The 12,626-nt window shown below is 46.4% G+C and overlaps 3 protein-coding genes across 7 annotated transcripts in view; 1 reads left to right on the forward strand and 2 right to left on the reverse strand.

Moving 5' to 3' along the window:
- The window catches only part of LOC114440851 (serine/threonine-protein kinase N2-like), a 10,693-nt gene extending 7,814 nt beyond the window's left edge, over positions 1-2,879 (forward strand). For 3 of the 4 annotated variants that reach the window (XM_028413423.1, XM_028413426.1, XM_028413424.1), the window contains 3 exons: positions 1-107; positions 391-471; positions 551-2,879. The exon at positions 1-107 is cut by the window's left edge and continues 1 nt beyond it. In XM_028413423.1, the coding sequence (XP_028269224.1) occupies positions 1-107; positions 391-471; positions 551-754 (392 nt within the window). In that variant the 3' untranslated portion in view covers positions 755-2,879. The remainder of the gene's footprint in view (positions 108-390; positions 472-550) is intronic. The other variant, XM_028413425.1, reaches the window with a different exon arrangement.
- LOC114440856 (probable palmitoyltransferase ZDHHC12) lies at positions 2,830-6,012 on the reverse strand. 2 transcript variants are annotated; one of them, XM_028413433.1, is made up of 5 exons: positions 5,666-6,012; positions 5,151-5,284; positions 4,865-4,951; positions 4,258-4,424; positions 2,830-3,805 (listed from the first exon to the last, which is right to left on the reverse strand). In XM_028413433.1, the coding sequence occupies exons 1-5, from the start codon at positions 5,748-5,750 to the stop codon at positions 3,490-3,492; spliced, it is 789 nt and encodes a 262-aa protein (XP_028269234.1). In that variant the 5' UTR covers positions 5,751-6,012; the 3' UTR covers positions 2,830-3,489. The 2 variants fall into 2 exon arrangements, with proteins under 2 accessions (XP_028269234.1, XP_028269233.1); XM_028413432.1 differs by having other exon boundaries at positions 4,258-4,427.
- Positions 6,013-7,559: 1,547 nt separating this feature from the next.
- Positions 7,560-12,339, reverse strand: slc25a25a (solute carrier family 25 member 25a). Its single transcript, XM_028414768.1, has 10 exons — positions 12,178-12,339; positions 10,738-10,864; positions 10,548-10,635; positions 10,346-10,457; positions 9,203-9,361; positions 8,534-8,686; positions 8,343-8,450; positions 8,100-8,267; positions 7,863-8,013; positions 7,560-7,744 (listed from the first exon to the last, which is right to left on the reverse strand). The coding sequence occupies exons 1-10, from the start codon at positions 12,337-12,339 to the stop codon at positions 7,560-7,562; spliced, it is 1,413 nt and encodes a 470-aa protein (XP_028270569.1).
- Between the last annotated feature and the right edge of the window lie 287 nt (positions 12,340-12,626).

Below are 12,626 nucleotides of genomic sequence, written 5' to 3' on the forward strand. Positions count from 1 at the left end.
CTCCGTTCCCCGGGGAGGATGAGGAGGAGGTGTTTGACAGCATCGTCAACGACGACGTGCAGTACCCGACGTCTCTTCCTCCTGATGCTGTCATCATCGTCCAGAAGGTCATTTGATGCTTCCTTAATCTCCCAGTCTCACTTATGTCCAAACACACTGTGACAAGTGACTAATCAGGAGCATGTCAGGAGGACGTTAAGGTGGAGACACATCTGATGTTCAGATGCAGCACCACCCGGTCCACGTGGACCTCCTCAGGCCTGCAGACCGAGGCCACTGATGCATGAAGGCCGATGTCGTCCTTTTGTTTCCAGTGCAGACAGAAACGTTAATGACTCGAGGTTGCATGATCACAGCTTCTTCTTCACCTTCATCATCTTCATCTTGCAGCTGCTGAAGAAGAATCCTCTGAAGCGGCTGGGAGCTGGAGAGAGGGACGCAAACGAGGTCAAAGGAGAGAAGTTCTTTCAGGTGAATCTGTTTAACTGACAGTGTCTGTGATCATTTCCACATCTGTGCTGTATCCATTAAACACTCGATGTCCTTGTAGACCATCGACTGGGAAGCCCTGCTCGCCAAGAAGCTCAAGCCGCCATTCCTGCCGTCAATCAAAGAGCCCGTTGATGTCAGCAACTTTGACAGCGACTTCACTCGCCTCCAGCCCATCCTGTCGCCGCCCGCCAAGCCCTTCAGCCTCTCTGCCGAGCAGCAGGAGGCGTTCGCTGACTTTGACTTTTGCGCCTTGCACGGGTGAAAGAGGAACTGAATCCAGGTGTGTGTGTGTGTGTGTGTGTGTGTGTGTGAGAGGGGGGGGGGGGGACTTTAGCACCAGCTTGTCCTCATCGTCACCAGGTAATATAACCAGTCCGATAAATGTATGATCCGCTTCTTTATTTATATTTTTGATATAATCGTGACAGAGGCAGCAAGCGGTCCTATTTTAAAGGGTTCGTCCAGAATTTAGAGAAATAAGTCTGACTGATCATCTGCAGCAAACAAACACCTCTGACATGTCAGATCAATCCCATGGCTAACAAGGCTGACTGTTCCCTCATCAATCTTATCGCGAGGCAGCATCTCCGTTGTTTTTAAGAAGAACGTGATCGTCTATAATCAAACTTCCCTCCTGCTTCTTACAAGATCTGGTCACACAGACACACGGGGTGCTTGATGAGTTCCTGCTGTCATTATTTCTGCCACGCCTCCTCCTGCTACATCACATGTCCCTGCAGCTGCAGCAGCGCCGGCCTGAACACGATACCTCTGCAAGCTGCCTTACGCCGACTCACAAATGTACAGGACGATGATTGTCTGACAGATTAACACACAAGTGTGACAGCGCTGCTGCTGCTGCTGCTGCTGCTGGCGCCACAGCCAGTCATGTGACGTGGTTAGAGGAAATGTGTCATGACGTGATGCCACACGGGGGCACAAAGAGGAACGTGACATTTCGACGGACACCGATTGGAATTTACACAAACAGCCTGAAAGTGAAAAGATGTTTGAACTTCCTGCAGAGCCGCTGGTTTAAACCTACGTCAACATTTGTGATATATGACGGCTAACGTCAGATTAATGCGAGCATGCAGCCAATCACATGACACATCGGGCGCCGGACAGTTTAAAGAAACTATCATTTATTGACTGTTTGTACAGAATATAGAATAACTCAGGCTTTAACGGCAAATTTTCACAACATCACTACTCAAAGAAGATTCTCCATCATCCAGGTCATTTTTTAGAATGACTGAAGCGGGACAGCTGGACCTGATGGAGGTCTTTGAAGACCTAGACCTGCTTGGAGGAGCAGTGACAGGTCCGGCTGTTCAGCTTAGAGCTCTCTAATGTGAAAGAAAGTCCATTTTTAGACATATTGATGCTAAAAACAACCTCAGTGTACATTTTTCTGCTCAGTAATTGGCTTGAACCTGAGTGATGATGAGCTCCCAGATGAAGGGCTGGATTCTGCCAGCAGCAGCATCCTCAGGCCTCCCTCTCTGTGTGGGCAGCAGCTTCGTGGCCTTCGTGCTTATTAGATTTATTTGCGGTGTTTATCCTTCAGAGGAACAGTCTGTGCTGCCGTTTCTATGCATCACTGTGACAGGCTGCGCCCACTGCCTTGACCGAACAAACCAGACCTGAGTTCAGGGTTCATAGTTTTTTTTTTTTAAAGACGTTAACACCAATAAGGAAAGGCTTCGTGTGTGTGTGTGATTTCCTCCTTCACATATCAGCCTCCTCCTGTAGAAGTGCATGGCACTGTGGTGAACTTGTGCACTAGAATTCATGTAATCAGTAGCAGTGTAAGAGAAGCCATAGATAATCTAATATAGCCATAATAGTTCTAGAATATCTGTAGCAGCATCATATTCTGTGATGTCAGGGCAGCTCATATTCCACTGAGGACACATGCAGACGCTTTAAACAGCCCCTTAACACACAGTCCAGTCTTCCTGAGGATTCACCAATCCCCACAGAACGAGTGAATGTAGCATCATCCTGACCACGGTCGTCTCTGCGAGCTGAGCAGGAAGTCCCCGGCGGGGGGCCGCCGCGCTCACTCTGCAGAGTACAGCTTTATGTTTTAACTGTGTGTTAAGCTGCTCTTTAAGGAAATGTTTCTGTCTGCTGAAAGGACGTCCATGTGGTCACATGACCCGCTGCGTGTCCCCCCTAAGGTCAGGTGGTGGATTAGCTGTTGTAGCACTTTAAGGTCATGCTGCTGAATATTACACGTTACTTCTGTGTCAGTACTGTTCATGTGTATCTATGTATGTGAAGCATCCTGAGCAGGAACGTCAGTCTGTACAGATATATTCTATAACGACATGCATATCATCCGTGTTTTAATGTACTCGTGTTGTCAATAAATACAAACAGAACAGTAAAAACATTTGGCTTTTAAAAAAATGATGACATCAGTGCACACTGAGGGCCCAGCAGTGACCACGACACACTGTTAGGGTTACAACATGGAGTCAAAGAGGAGAAGGTGGTCACCTGACCTGAGTAAACAAAGATGGAGTGTTTTTCTTTGTCACTTCAAAAACCTGAAAATACGGAACTTTCGGGTATCAAGCTCCTCCTGGTCCTGAAACACACTCAAGGCTAACTATCTCAAGGCCACGTCAGATGTTTGGGTCCAGTATACAGGTAGCTAAATGTAAACATAGCATGCTAACATGCTAACTGGAATAAAGCACGGTGCTACATCTTAGCATGCTGATTAGCATGAAACGATAAGCAGCTGAGGCTGATGGGACACATCTTTAGCACTGGACGGATTAATTAATAAAAAGTTAAGGGAGCACCGGTGTTATTAAAAATCATCCTGAGACAAACTTCATTCTGACTTAATGCCACATGTGGACCTCATGGTGGCGCCAGAGGAAGACTCAGGACCTCAGTACCAGCCTGGTTCTGATCCATCATCTGGAAACAGTGCATCCACCACTACAGACACATCACAGGGGCCTCGGGTCTGGGAGGTCAGACCGGATTGGGCGTGTTCCTCTGGTAGACCTGCTCCCACACCACCGTCCTGCAGATGCAGAAGAAGTCCCACAGGTTGCAGAAGATGCCGCGGTCGAACGGGTTCTCCTCATCCCTGCAGTTCTTCAGGTATGAGATCCTGTGCCAGGACATGAACTCCCAGGTGGTGGAGTTGATGGAGACCAGGTAGAGGTGGCAGCCCAGCAGCAGCACCACCACCACAGAGAAGACTCCGACCACGCCGAGCGCCGCCAGCAGGAAGCCATTTGCTCTGAACCATAGCTCCCAGGTGGCGCCGGGAGAAATGCCCGACCTGAAACCAGCACACACACACATACACACCATCAGCCGATGCTGCTGAGCTTCCAGCTTCATTAAAAGAACATTCAGATGTTAGCAGCTCCTCCTCCCCCGCCCCTCTGACCTGTGGTGTACCGCAGGTCCTGATTGAACATTAGCTGATGCACACAGAGGCGTTCAGGAGCAAACAGAAATGTCAAATCTTCTAAACTGCACAATCTTTCCTAAAACCTGAACTTTGAAAGTGCACTTGAGCAACACATTAAAGTTGCAACGTGCACAAACACAGAGATAAGTCTATCGCTTCCCTGGTGTTCTCCAAAGCCACGAGTTAATTCATTCAGCCCAGTGCAGCACAGATAACCCTGCTGAGCAGAGTGCACTGACACCACATGATAACTTTCACCACCTCGTTTTGTTGGAGGCCACACACTTTCCTGTGCTTCACAGCAGATAAGGACGTACAGAGCGATGTGGAGGGCCCACAGCAGGGCCAGCAGCTGCACCAGCAGGTAGACCACGAACCAGCGGTGGTTCCTCTCTCCCACGCAGTTCTCGATCCAGGGACAGTGGTGGTCAAAGCGACGCACGCAGCGCTTGCAGGTCTGACAGTGCTTGGCTCTCATTGGCTGCTGCTTGACACACAAAATAAAAAAAGTGCTGTTTTAAGATGTTAAAGATGTCTAAACATCCATCCAAAAAATACAAAGAAGCCAAAGTCCATCAGTTTTTTCTGCTAATGTTGAAGCAGGGCTCCTTTTCTGAAGTGATGTGAGTCAAGTCCAGCAGCTTCAGCCCCCATCAGTGCCCACACAGGACACATTCACACACAGCACTCACAGGCCGGCCGTCCTGGGCCACAGCATGGTGACCTATGCTCAGCATAGTGCTTGTATGCACCACAGATAGAAACATGGACAGAAATGTTATCGATCCCCAGGGAGAAATGCAGGTTTCCTCAAGTTAAATGTTAATAAGATGATTGATGGTCACTCCCACATACTGTACAGTGCAACATCGCTGCATCACATAAATGTATGTATATTAACGTGAGCAGGAAAACACTGGTTACCTGCAGCAGGCAGTATCCACAGCGCCGCAGCCGAGGGCTCGACTGAGGAATCATCGACTCCATTTCTTCACTGGAGGCCTGAACGCCCTGCGTCACACACAGGGATGTGGATCACACACACACACATACACACACCTTTTACTTAAAGGTCTATGCACATGGTCCTACATGCAACAAACATATGCAGGACATAGGTTTTCTAGGCTGCACGTCACTGAGAAACGACAAAACATCTTTCTTTCTTGTGCTTTGTTTCTGTGATGTGGATCTTTCTCAGGGATCTTACCTGTGCAGTGTCAGAGAGGACGAAGCCGGGGTCCATTAATGAAACTGCAAAGTATAAAAGCACGGACAGGACGACCAGCAGGAAGAAGAGCGCCGGCAGCAGCAGCTCTCCTCGCTCCTCACACCTCCGCAGATCTACACACAAAACCAATCATTACATCAAGCACCAATTTACAACATCTTCTATGTTTTTAATATTATTTCCTCACAAGAATAATATTCCATTTGAATAAAATAGATTTATATAATAATATAAATAATAATAATTTGCATGATTTGTTTATAAATATTAAAGGCTCTTAAATCAGCCCCTCAGAATGAGATAATATGGGTAAATTATACATTTCCTGAATCCTCGGAGTCATGCCAGTATTGAGAGTGTTTGTATTTTGTATCTCTCATGCTTCCTGATGCCACAGGACTAAAACAAATAAGGTGGTTTAGGCAGGTTTAGCATTGCTGTGCTCAGAACCCCTCCTTCCTTCCAGCAGGTGCTCCCATTTTGAACGAACTTACCGGTGTTGTGCAGGAACAGTATGAGGGTAATGACCCATGTCAGCAGAGTATGTGAGGCCCGAACCAGGAAACCGGACCGAAACATGTTCTGCACTATTCTAACAGCGATATCTTCATCTGCTAACTTATCTAGCTAGCTAGCTAGCTAACATGGCTAGCAAAAAGTTTAGCCTTTACGAAAATGAAAAAAAGTGCATTGCAAAAAAATCGGATATAATTTAATTGTTTAACAAAGAAAACGCAGATATTAGGAAATTATTTTGAACGTAGTAACGGGCTTATAAAAAGAAAACGTGATGTTTCTTTGTCCTGTTGGCTTTAAATCCATATTAATGTCACCACTTCCGTGTTTTCGTACGGAAACCTGAGTGGGACAAAATAGACGCTGAAGAAGAAAAGTCAAAGGAACATAATTTTTTATTTCCGCTATTATATTTCTACCTCTATCTATACTAGTGTTTTACATGAGTACAAAACACCATATAGAATATATATTTTTTTTTTAAATATTTCCTATCAGTAACACACAGCTAATTAAACCAGCCGGAAAAACACAGTTTAATAAGTCAGCTATTTATTTGTAAATTATTTGTAGGTACAGTCATTCTGTTCTTTATCTTTGTCTGTCCAAGAACAGTTTCTTGAAATTCTCCTGAAGATTCTGGGAAACAGGTGATAAGACAAAACTGTACCCAGACCTAAACAAGTTCTCAGAAAGTTGTGCCGTACGCTGAAAAAACTTCTGACTTCATTATACTGAACATTAAAAAAATACCCAGAGCGTCCACTTCCACTGTGGCTTCACCTCTGACTTGGTATATCACATGATGTGTGTGTGGGAAACACTCAGGAAACAGAATCATAACCTCCTGTGGCTTCAGTTTGTGGTTAAACATCAGACTGTGTGTGAAAGAGACAGGCAACACTCAGAATGTTCTAGAACTTGCATTTATTTGCATGAAATGGTCCCTTAAAACAATACTAAAATTCGTTCTTTACAAGAGAATTTATTCCTGCATTGATACGACATATTCAGGCCCTTCTAGCTTTAGATTAAAGTGCATCATGTTGCTCATCTTTTCCAAGCCCTTTGCTTCTAAACACTTCTGTGAATTAAACAACAATAATCCTGAGATGAACATTAAAGACACTTAAACACTTTAAAAAACATCTACAAACATGAACAGACTGAAGCTGTGTGCACCAACAAGAAGTTATTTTCAGTTGCTCAACAGTAGAAACTCCAACCCTGCTCCACATGTCACCAGATGTAGTGTTTCACAGACAGTAAGGCTGTATCTCCACACCCTGAGTCACACCTCCACTTTCTTTTGGAGAATAAAAACAAACACAGGGTGGAAATAAATACTCATTCATTCAGGACGGGTGGAGAGAAATCAAACTTTTGTGCAAAAATCCTCTCATTTGGGAACACGATCATGTCTTTCTCACAGTCAGAGTAAGGAGCCTATTAATGCTTTCCTTCAGTGGATCCATCTAAGAGTGCTGTGGTGTATAGTTAACCGGCTGACCAAAGCTACATCAGCTTGAAAAACAATAAATAACCTGGACGTTTGACAAGACAACGAGAAGGGCAAAACATTTGGTCCCCTGTGTACATTCACATGTTTCAGTTTCTCCCTTAAAATATATATAAATAGCAGCAGTCGCAATCCCGACAACCTGAGCTCACAGAGTCCATATCCTCCACCTTTGACTTTGACTTTACAGTGTCCGTTCTCGTCTTTCGTCAGCTGACATTCACAGAATGAGGCGACTCCACGAACCTCCACGAAGCCAAAAGGTCCCTGGGATTCCCTAGCATGAGTCCTGGAAGGGGGGGGGGTGGGGGTGAGGTGTTTTGTTGAGAGGGTCACTTAGAGGAGGTGGGGTTTTAGCGTGAGGTCACTCCCAGCTGTGTCTTCAGATGCTCATACACCACATAACTGATGCTGACGGCGGGGATGACTTTCAGGAAATTTGGGGCCAGGCCTCTGTAGAGCCCCGTCGGGCCCTCAGCCTGCAAGATCTGCCTGAAGAGGCCGGTCATCGTCATCTGCTTGTTGCCCTCTATCGCAGCTGGAAGGATGACATAAAGGAGTCACACTTAGAGACGGTAATGTTTAACCACAGAGAGAGCCGCAAACGTTAATGGTTGGGTTTCTTCCGGTACATGTTACCGGAGTGTCGGCCTCACCTTGTGCTTGCATTCGGGTCCGGATCAGCGCCAGAGGGTAGCTGGCAAGCTGGCCACAGGTGCTTGAAACGGTGCCACAGGCCAGCAGGACGACGATTCCAGGGTCTGTGCTGTTAGTGCCGTACTGCTGCAGGTAGGCGTTCTTCAGAGTCTGCGGACCAGAAACAGGTTTTCATTCAGAGGCTGGACGACAAAGATGATACAATTAAAAGGAGAAGATTCAGAGTGCCTGCTCACCTCATACACTGCCAGGTCGATGCCTGCGTAGGGGATGATGCCCAACATGTTGGGGATGTATCCTTTATAGAACGCTCCCAGTCCTTCCCTCTTGAAAATCTGCTTGGCACAGTCTGAGATGCCAGCGTACTGGCCGGTCGTCCTCAGAGCGAGACGGGTTTTCAGGACCTGCAGGCAGATAACATCAGTTTCAGTCTAATGCCCTCTCACTCAGAGAGTAGATCTAATTAATGTGATAATCACCTCCATGGGGTAGATTGTGCTCTGGGCGATCACACCAGCCATAGATCCTGCCACAAAACGCTCCAGGATGCTCAGAGTCTCCTTATCGCTGCCGATTAACCGCTTAATCTGGAGAAGAAAAACACGTCAGTGAATGACATCAGTAACACTGTGACTCAATAATCTGACACACCAAGAGGAGCGTGTCGTACCTGCTCATAAGCCATGAACTTGAGCGCCGTCTCAGGGGCGATCTTAATGATGTTCACCCCGTTTCCTCGCCACAGCGACCTCGTACCGCCCTCTTTGATCATCTGCATCAGGCCGCTCATGATGCACATGTTGTTGGTCCGGGACCCATAAACCTGCAAAAGAAGGGGCCGGTTAGATTCTGGGCAGGGCGCCATGTGGGCCAACATCGCTTGATACAAAAATCACGTTTGTTTGTTTAATTGTGGGGAAAATAACGGAGGTCTATCATTCCAAATCGATCGGGCTCAAAGTCGACTTTCCACCTGGCAGCTGACGTAAATCGGGACGTTTGACACATAGTCTGACAGATTGAGCTCACTGATGACAGAGAGAGTGTGGCGGCTGTTTGAGCCAGTCATTGGTTGACCGCTAACCCACAATCAGCCCCTGGACTCTGGCCCCCCTCTTACACACTGTCAATCAAACATTAACTTGTTTATAGCCGTGTTGCAACTTACTGTTGGGCAATTTTTTTTTTCAAGTTTTAACCGGACCAGTTATGAAACTTTATGGCCCCATTCGAAGGTTCAAAATGAGACCAACAGGTTTGGTATTGCACAAACTGATAACAGTCTCCATGTCCCGTCATCTCCACAGCTGTGTGGAGCAGGCTTGGTTCATCATCTTACCTGCATCATGACTTTGAGCCGGTCCAGGGGCGCTGTGCAGGTCCTTGAAACAGCTCCAGCTCCTCCGCCTGCGACCAGGTGCCTCCACCACATCCCGGTCTGCTTCTCCTCAATGGTGAACTCATCGGGGACCATCAAGTTCTCACCCACATCAAATATCTGCCAAGAAGATAGAAGACATGAAGATAAAGGCTGTCCACACTCCTCTGAACACCACGGTAAAAGCGCCGCCTGCCTGCCTGTATCCATGGCAACCTGAACGTTTATCAACTGCCCCCAACTGCAGCTCTCTCTGTCCCCCTCCTAATGGCCTCCACAATGGCGTTGTGTCCTCGTTGCGCTTTCTTCGGCTTTCTTTGTGCTCCGGCAGACGTTGACCTTATGTTAGGAACGTGCTGCTCCGCATCATTTAACTTATTATTGTTATTGTGCACGGTTGATGGTGAGAGTACGTCGCACACAAAAATGCGTCATCATGACGAGGCACTAATCGCCGTAATCGATAAGTGGCAAATATTAATCGGTGACAGTTTTTCTGACGATTAATTGCACACGATACGACTGTGCACAAGCCTAAGCCAAATAATACCATCTACAGTAACTTTAAGTAGACAATAGCTTCCTGTGTGCCTGCCTCCCTGCTGCAGGGTAGCTCCAGCTTTATTCTTGGCCTCCGTCCTCCCTGTCAGGGTTTCATTTCTGCCAGTGTAAGGCTGCTACACTCATTAGAGTGAGACACCAGAGACCATGCCGTGCTCCTTCGGGAGCTGTGCTACATTACTTCAGGCTGCACCTGCTCTGACATGACTGCTGCTCTGCTTTACATAACAGTGAGACCAATTTGCTAATCCCCTCCAACATAATCCCCCTCCCCGGCATGGGTATAGATTCTCTCATGGCCTAATAGAGCTTAATTGCTGACGCACGGCTTGTACCGATGGAGACGTTCTTGGAATTTGCCTTTTAATTGACCTGTTTATTCCTGTAAGGAAGAAGGTGTAACATCCAACGCACTGCTACAGTCTGACTGATACTGTTATCTGTGTGTTGATACGGTTATCTTAACCAAGTGAAAAATGGGACATGTGAAGATTTATGCAACACCAACAGTGGTTTGAAAAGAGCAGGGAGTGACAGACTAACCGTTGAGCGTTTCCAGTAGAGGATGATCTCTGGAAGGGTTTCTGTCTTCTCCACCATGGGGTAGTTGCTCCAGTCCTTACTGCTAATTGTGATCATCCCATTCTTGTCCATGCTTTAAAATAAAAAAGATCATAATTTAGATACCGAGTGTCCATCCAACAATCCACGACAGATATTCATATAAATGGTGGGATGAACTCACCTTTTAAGGGCTTTCTCTGCATGCTGCAGGGAGATATGCACACCAAGGTCACGAAGAGACTGGATGAACTCTTTAGAGTCGATGCGGCCTTAAAAGGAAGCAGAGAGAAGCTGTGAGAACAAGAACCGCATACTGAAAAGGATGAAAGAACGGGAAACCAGAAATAAACCACACACACACACACACACACCTGCATTCTTTCTGTCCAGAGTCTTCACCACAAGTTTCAGGTCTTTCTCATAGTCCTGCAGATAGTGAACAAACTCCTCAAACTCCAGCTGTCCGTCTGAGTCATTTCCTTCCCTTTGCAAGGTTTTCTGCAAGTAAAAACAAAAACACCCGTGAGACGAGACGTCCTGACAGATAATTCAGCAATGTAAAAGTTTAAAGTTAATCATGTGATTTCTACATTAATTTTATGCAATCTCAGCAGGTGATGACATTTTACAGTGATATGCAAGACCTCCCACAGGACATCCAGCATTTAAGGGGCACACATGAAACCAGCACAGCAAGTTCAAAATGTACTCTATGTCTGATAGCTGACAAATGATTAGCCAAGTAACTAAAACCAGTCATGCACTTCTGAATATGACACATGAGATTTAGAGGTACCCAGTGGGCCTCTGGTTTATCACCCCAGAGAGGACACCCAGGTGACCCATTTACAGGGGGCTCTTGGATTTCGTGAATGACTGGGATGACGTTCTGGACTGTAAGGGTATTAGGTAGTAACACTCTGCTCTATCTTTGACTTCAAGTTCAGGCTGACCCGCCAACCGTCTTAATTCAGTCTACACTGGAAGGCCCGAGCTAAAACAAGACAAGGGAACTGGCAATCCTCCAGCCTGCTCCAGCCAGTACTGATACCTGACCTGCTGCCCTGACCCCCGCCATCATATGACTGTAACGCTATCCTGTGGGACATTTCTGCAGCTCACGCCAAACTACACGCACAGATGCAGAGAAGGGACAGTTCAAAGGGAACTTTAATGCTATTTTGCAGAGAAGAACACCAAGGTCCGTTCAACATGATTCAAAGTCTGAACTCCAGCAGCAACAAGAGTTATGAGCTGTGGAAGCTGCTAATCTGACACATAGTCTTGCTTTTGCCATAAACTGAGTGCAAGAAAAAAAAGATTGGAACAGGTCAGCGTCCAACAGACAGTCAATAAATAACATTTCTTCCGTGTTGCAGCATGAAGCTTACAACTTACAACTAGCAGACAAATGACAACATAATAAAATCAGACAGCTGCAATATAGAGAGACAAACCGCTGTGACGTCACTGTGTGGATTCCTTTTTTGGGTAGATTTTTAGGTGTAGGTTTTTTTATTTCATAAAGATGTGACAAATACAGGCTTTAGAAGCCGACATCTTTGATTTTTAATCAGGTTTTGTTTTACTAAAAGCAACAGTATTTTTGTAGTTTGGACTCCTACGGAAGCCGAGCGGCAGCTGCGCGGCCTAGTCGTGAGGCTTTTCACTTCACTACACAGAGCTAATCCTTACCGGCGCCCGGAAAGAAAGGATTAAATGACGCTCAAACTTAATTGTATTGAGGAAGTAGGTGATGCTAAATGACAACAGGATGTGTTGAGAAACATTAACCGAGCTTTCTTTCATACCTTTCGCCATTTTTGGTAGGTTGAAAACTCCCGTGAAGGCAGGAACACGCTGAGCTGGTTGAAGACAGACTTCAGCTCTGACGGCAGTCCGTTAGACTCAAAATACTCCACTTCTATCGGGTCCGAGTTGGACACGGGGACGTAAAGGCACAAACCGAGCATATTTGGCTCCGGAAATTTAAAAAAAACCACTACAATAAATAAATAAATAGCACACCGAGGTGTCTCCCTGTCAAGGAGTAATACTGAAATGCCGGTAAGAAATCGCCGGCCGGCTTCTAAAGAATGTCAAAGAGGCCACGCCTCTTCTCGGAAAAGCTCCACCTCATTGGCTGCCAAAAACCTGGCAGTGCGTCATTTTACTACAGACCAATCGCTGAGGCCGCCCATTGATGGGGGCTCGGTGCCGTCCGGCCTTCATCTTGCGTAAAGACAGTGGGGGGGAGAGA

This window comes from Parambassis ranga, chromosome 9 (genome assembly GCF_900634625.1).
Source record: "Parambassis ranga chromosome 9, fParRan2.1, whole genome shotgun sequence".
Lineage (NCBI taxonomy): Eukaryota > Metazoa > Chordata > Actinopteri > Ambassidae > Parambassis > Parambassis ranga.

Excerpts from the sequence above, each read along its gene's own strand:
- LOC114440856 (XM_028413432.1), bottom strand. The coding sequence starts at position 5,750 with ATGTTTCGGTCCGGTTTCCTGGTTCGGGCCTCACATACTCTGCTGACA. Across the intron at positions 5,285-5,665 it reads ACTGTTCCTGCACAACACCG|ATCTGCGGAGGTGTGAGGAG; the intron begins GTAAGTTCGTTC and ends TTTTGTGTGTAG. Across the intron at positions 4,428-4,864 it reads GTGGATACTGCCTGCTGCAG|CAGCAGCCAATGAGAGCCAA; the intron begins GTAACCAGTGTT and ends TTGTGTGTCAAG.
- slc25a25a (XM_028414768.1), bottom strand. The coding sequence starts at position 12,339 with ATGCTCGGTTTGTGCCTTTACGTCCCCGTGTCCAACTCGGACCCGATA. Across the intron at positions 10,865-12,177 it reads CCTACCAAAAATGGCGAAAG|AAAACCTTGCAAAGGGAAGG; the intron begins GTATGAAAGAAA and ends TTTTACTTGCAG. Across the intron at positions 8,268-8,342 it reads GCACAATCTACCCCATGGAG|GTCCTGAAAACCCGTCTCGC; the intron begins GTGATTATCACA and ends ATCTGCCTGCAG.